At 43.6% G+C, this 6,000-nt stretch overlaps 1 protein-coding gene across 2 annotated transcripts in view; it reads left to right on the forward strand.

Moving 5' to 3' along the window:
• SESTD1 (SEC14 and spectrin domain containing 1) overlaps positions 1-5,201 on the forward strand; it is a 153,725-nt gene extending 148,524 nt beyond the window's left edge. For both annotated transcript variants that reach the window (XM_040440429.1, XM_040440430.1), the window contains one exon: positions 4,380-5,201. In XM_040440429.1, coding sequence (XP_040296363.1) covers positions 4,380-4,509 — 130 coding nt within the window. In that variant the 3' untranslated portion in view covers positions 4,510-5,201. The remainder of the gene's footprint in view (positions 1-4,379) is intronic.
• Positions 5,202-6,000: the final 799 nt, after the last annotated feature.

The raw sequence follows: 6,000 nt of genomic DNA on the forward strand, positions 1-6,000 counted from the left end.
TATGTTCACATCTGCATTGTGATATATGCCGAGGATCCCGCAGCTTCCTGCCATAATGCAGGCTTTTGGCCAGACAAAACATTGTGCATGCTGGACATGTTGTCTCGCCAAAAGCCAGCATTTATATACAGAAAGCAGCCAGATCCCCTTCAGCTCCCATTGTAAACAATTCAGAACCGGCAGGTCGAGGCATTATCTAGCAATGCCAATACGGTGAACTCCGGCAGGCTGATGGATTTCACGATGCAGATGTGAATGTAGTAAATGTAGTAGCCTTATTTTGAGCATCAGTTGTGCATCAGTTTTTGGCAGTGCTGGGTTCACATGTTCGCTGTGGACTCCGGCAGAGTAAGAGACTGCCGGAGTTCACCGTACCCAGTGTAGCCAGATACCACCATGCAACACCGGATTCCCATTCACTGTAATGGGATCCGGCAGTAATCTGGTCGCTTTCTGGCATATATGCTGCGTGTAGCATTTTTTGTCCAGCTGAAAATCAGCCTGTACTCCGGATACGGTGACCAGATTACGGTGCCGGAGTTCACAACGCAGATGCAAACCCGGCCTTAGTACAGCCAGCAGGGATATTTTTCCCGTCAGAAATAACTGATGTGTGACGGAACTGATGCAAACTGAGCACACCTGATGCCCATTCAAACAAATGAGGATCGGTTATTTTTGTTTTTTTCTGTTCTTCTGATGGATCAGAACAGAAAGCTCAGAGCAGATGTGAATGAGCCCTAAGCAGGCAACGGGCTGATGCTGACAATGCCTGTTTCACATGATCTCTGAGGAAGGCAGCAATATCTAGTACCCTTATGGACATCATGGTAATTGTACAATATGACATTATTGCTAGAGTTGGTTTATAATGTGCCTTGCTGGCTGCTGAGCGAAGAGATAAATTGTGCAACCCCAGAATAGTAAGGCTCCATTCAGACGTCCGTAGTGCATTGTGGACCCGCAATACACCCGGCTGGCACCCCCATAAAAAATGCCTATTGTCCGCAATTGCGGACAAGAATAGGACATGCTCTATTTTCTTGTGGAGCTGCGGACCAGAAGATCGGGGCCGCGCTCCGGAAAGGCGGATGTGGAGAGCACATAGTGTGCTCTCCGCATCTCTTCTGGCCCCATAGAGAATGAATGGGTCTGCACCTGTTCAGGATAATTGCGTAACGGATGCGGACCCATTCTACGGACGTCTGAATGGAGCCTAGCTGCAATTCTCTAGTCTCACCCATAATAACACGAGACTTGCTTCGTCTCCCGTCTATGACGTTACACTTCGTTTATGTGCATATAGATAATTTACGGTTTCAAAATGTCATTAATGAAGCTGAGTTCAGCTTCGGATTTTGGAATAGTGATTGATTAATGTGCATGTAACGTCATAGACAAAGACACACTGATAGGGACCTTATATTGTGAGCCCCATTGGGGATAGCTGGATGGTAACATCTGTAAAGCGCTGCGGAATATAGTAGCGCTATATAAGTGCATAATATAAATAAATAGACGCGAGACAAAGCAAGTCTCACATTATTTGCAGCAATATTTTCCAGGCCTGTACATTTTAGCGCACTACGTAGGAGATATTGTAAACAAAGTGTTCAAACAAATCGGGTTCGAATAGAGCAATCCGAAGCAGATTCGCTCAAGCCCTACTGATGACATATGCAGAAGATAAGTCATCAGCATAAACGTCTTGGAAAACCCCTTTAAAGGGTTTCTGTCACTAGAAATTTTGCATCCTCCTGCCGGCCCTGTGCGCTGGGGAAATCTCGCACCGTTCAGTATTCGGCGCAGGCGCGGTGAGAGAAGGACAATCGCCGGCTGCCAGCTTCTTTACCGCGCCTGCGCTGAATACTGAACGGTGCGAGATTTCCACAGGGCCGGCAGGAGGATGCGAACGCTGCCTGGCCCGGTCAATCAAGACTTGGAGGGCGTGTAATGAGGTGGGAGAACGGAGCCTCTAGGTGCAGGGGCAATACCCCCCCTGCTCCGAGAGGCTAATAAGTAAGAATTCTGCAGTAACGGGGGCATGAATAATCACAAGAATAGCAGAGTTAGGTGCAGCTGATGTCAGCCAGTTTAATAGTGAAAATTCTAGTGACAGAAACCCTTTAAAGGGTATTTCCATTTTGGATGAGTCCTGGCTTTCTTTTAAAGGGAATGTCACCAGAATTTACCTAATCTGCTTTCCTTTTCTGATTGTAGATTTTGTTTTATTCTATTTCCTGAACATGATTTATGGAGGCGGCCATTTTACCTGGACTGTTAATAGCATTTAGAGAGATGCTTTACGGCAGCCACATGGGCCATAGACACAATAGACTGGAGGGACTCATTGACGTCTAAGGGAGAGTTTTCTAGGCATGCTCTGTGACCTGTGCGGAGGTCATCGTACAAGGAAAGAGTAGAAAAGCTGTGGCCATCACCTGTTGTGATCGGTGGATCCTATGTTATCTGTACATTGATGATACCTTTTGTTGTAATCCTGCCTGTGGTGATAATGAGATGACTGATGAAAAGTGGTCTCAACAGACCAACAAGTGACAGCTATGAATAGGCTTAGTGACCAGTGCAGAACCTGCAGGATTTTAGGATTTCTTTTTAAAATATAGTGACATGGAAACTTAAAAATACCATAACCATAAATTCTTTGAAAATGTGTTTAACATGAAGAATTGATTCAAATAGTAACTAATTTTTAAATAGTTTAACATTTAAAAAAAAGGTTAGTTACTCTTTAAGCACCAGCTCATTTTCTGATGACACATTCCCTGGACAGAAGCCTGTGTAAAAGTTGCCCCAAACATCGCTCTTTTCCCGCCATCATTCTTAAAAGTTCAGGAGGCTGAGATATGTGACGCTGTTTGTTGGTCTCCTTGCACTTGGGAACTAATTTAGTTGCTCAACAAGTTTCAAGGGGTTTTCTAGGAATTAAATATTGATATCCTTCAAACAGCTGATTGTTGGTCTTAGATATTTAAAGGGGTTTTCCAGGAATTTAATATTGATGGCCTATCCTCAAGATTGGCCATCACGGTCATATTGGCGGAGGTCCAAATCTCGCAACCTCACATCTATTGGTTCCCTTGCCTATTTTCAACTTGGAGCCATTCAAGTGAATGGATCTGGGCTGCACTACCGAGCGCAGCTGCTGTATAATGTACTGTGCAGTGCCCGGTACGCTGAGGGTAGATAATCAGTATTACGCTCCCAGTAAACCACTTTAAGTCCCTGACAACTCCTTTAATAAGTAAAGAAATATGGTTTTTAAACTATTGACCCTAAAGAGCAGCTACTTTGTTGGAGAAAACATTACTGGTGACCACAGTTTTACAGGCAGGCACAGACATCGGATAGGTGATAAATGCAACCACTGGGGCCTCCACCGATCACTACAATGGGGGTCCCGATGTGCTGTTCCTCCTCCCTGCACAACCGCAGTGAGTCCCAAAGACTTTGAATAGAGCGGCATGGATCATACATGGCTTCCACCCTACTCAAACTCCTCCTCATGGTAGTGAGGGGGAACAGGGGGCAAAGAACCTCTATTCTAGTGAGCGTAGGGGTCCTAGCCATGGGGCCACCAGTGATCAGAGATTTATAATCTATCCTGTGGTCACAGAATAAGGGTCCATTCACACGTCCCCAATTTCGTTCCGCATTTTGCGGAACAGAATTGTGGACCCATTCATTTCTATGGGGCAGCAGGATGTGCTGCCCGGATCCGGTCCGCGATTCCGATCCCGAAAAATATAGAACATGTCCTATTCTTGTCCGCAATTGCGGACAAGAATAGGCATTTTCTATTAAGTGCCGGCAATGTGCGGTCCGCAAAATGCAGAACGCACATCGCCGATGCCCGTGTTTTGCGGATCCGTAAAACACACACGGACGTGTGAATGGACCCTAATGTGAAGATTGTGATGTGTGCCCTCATAGAGATTGCATCAATGTGAATGGAAAAATAATCAAGTCGTCCTTACTGCGTGTATGGCGCCCTCTGACAACTTCAACTACTCAGTTTAAAGTTTATCCTATATCGGAGATGGCCAACCTGCGGCCCTCCAGCTGCTGCAAAACTACACCTTCCAGCATGCCCAGACTGCCTATAGCTATCAGCCTACAGCAGGGCATGGTGGGAGTTGTAGTTTTACAACAGCTGGAGAGCCGCAGTTTGGACATGCCTGCTATATTATGGTTTTAGTGCAATCTGTTATGCTTTGGCTAATGGAGACTTTTTTTTATTAATTTTTTATTTTTTACTATACCTGTGGATTACTTTCAACAGAACTCCATTATGTTATGTACTAAAATTAGCTGGGCTTTAATCCCATAATAACTAATCAATTGTGCTTCCCTTACAGAACTGAGCAGTATTTTGGAAGTCCAAGTGACATGGCCTCCACAGCAGAACATATAAGGGAGAGAATCAAGATGCTTTGCCTAAAGAAACAGCAACTTCTACAGCCCGACGCCTCCATAAGAGAGAGTTAAAAAGAGACTGGACTGTGATCTACCCAATAAGCTAAAGTTTGTAACGCAGCATGTCGTCCTTATCCACGATTCCATATAATCCGTGGGAAACGCCTTTTACATCCATCTCATGAAACGGTTATCTTCTCAATCTAAAGCTCTGCGTATTGTAACACTATCAATCTATAAAGCCTTACTTATATACTGTGCCGTGAATCATCCCGTGTCTGAACAGCGTAGTGTTCGCTCAACACTACCTTAGCCCTACAGCTACCAAACGGGCCCCAAACGCGTGGCAGGATAATGCGTCTTGTGGCCGTTTGACAGCGGATGGGTTAAAAGCTTTACCTTATTATGGGAGTCAAATAGACGAGCATTTGGCAAACGCTTCAATTGGTGCTACCTGAAATGAAGGATCTCTCCGTGGCAAATACAGAAAGGGGAAGACTGATTTGTAAAGTGCTGTGCCTAATCGGATAATGTAGTATTTTTAGAATGTGGGTAAATTACCTGTTGTTTTTAGGCTGTAGCGTACTTCTTCTCTTGTCTTACTATCGGGAAACATTTCATTTTTTTTTTATTGTGCCATTATGCAACCCGCCCATGAAAACTTTGATATATCATACCTGAAACAAATGTTTTCTTACCTGTATGGGACTATGTATTTAAAGCTGTTTGTGCCGAATGAATAAAACCATCTTTATAAGATTGGACATTTTGCCTACTGTTGAAATCGGGTACCAAAATGTACCTTTTATCAGATTTTATTTCTTTTTCCCTGAAAGTAGATTATTGAGAATAGAAATATTTCCTTGTCCACGTTCCACAGGCCCAATACCACCATTTGTGAAAACTGTGAAACAAATGTAGACCTTCATATTCTGTTGGTGCAAGGTCCCCATCATCGTAATTTGCACTGAAATCTCTACATTTGACTCAAAAAGTTTGTGCAGCCTTTTTGACAAAAGGAAAAAGTCCTTTGTGTAGGACAGAACTGACTAAAACAGGTGCAAAAGAAGCAATATGCATGCACAAAATTATATATATTTTTTTTCTTTTTTAATTTTCTGCCGGATCAGAAGAACAGAAAGCAAAACGGTGCGTTAGAAGTATAATTTAGAAGCTGCTCAGTCTTTGTACTATTCCCTGTATCTTCTATTTGTTAAAGGGGTTGTCAAAGTTAATTTGCCCCATGCTACCTAAGGCTTTAAAATACATAAATGATTATATCCTCACATCTCCCCCCTCCCCGTTCTCAGTGCTGCCAGTGCTCCGGACCTCCAATTGCTGTTTGTATTAAAGGCTGCAGCAGTGATGTGTAGGTATACTGCACATGACGGCTTCATTCAATCACTGTCCACAGTGGTATAAGCCACGAGGCCGCTGGCTGCAGCAGTCACGTGCTGTATGACTTGTATAACTGTGGAGAGAAAGATAACTTTTTATTAAATTTTTATTTATTTTGTAGCATTAGGACTTTTATAGGTAAAATCTGTAACCCCTTTAACAGAT

This window comes from Bufo bufo, chromosome 7 (assembly GCF_905171765.1).
Source record: "Bufo bufo chromosome 7, aBufBuf1.1, whole genome shotgun sequence".
NCBI lineage: Eukaryota > Metazoa > Chordata > Amphibia > Anura > Bufonidae > Bufo > Bufo bufo.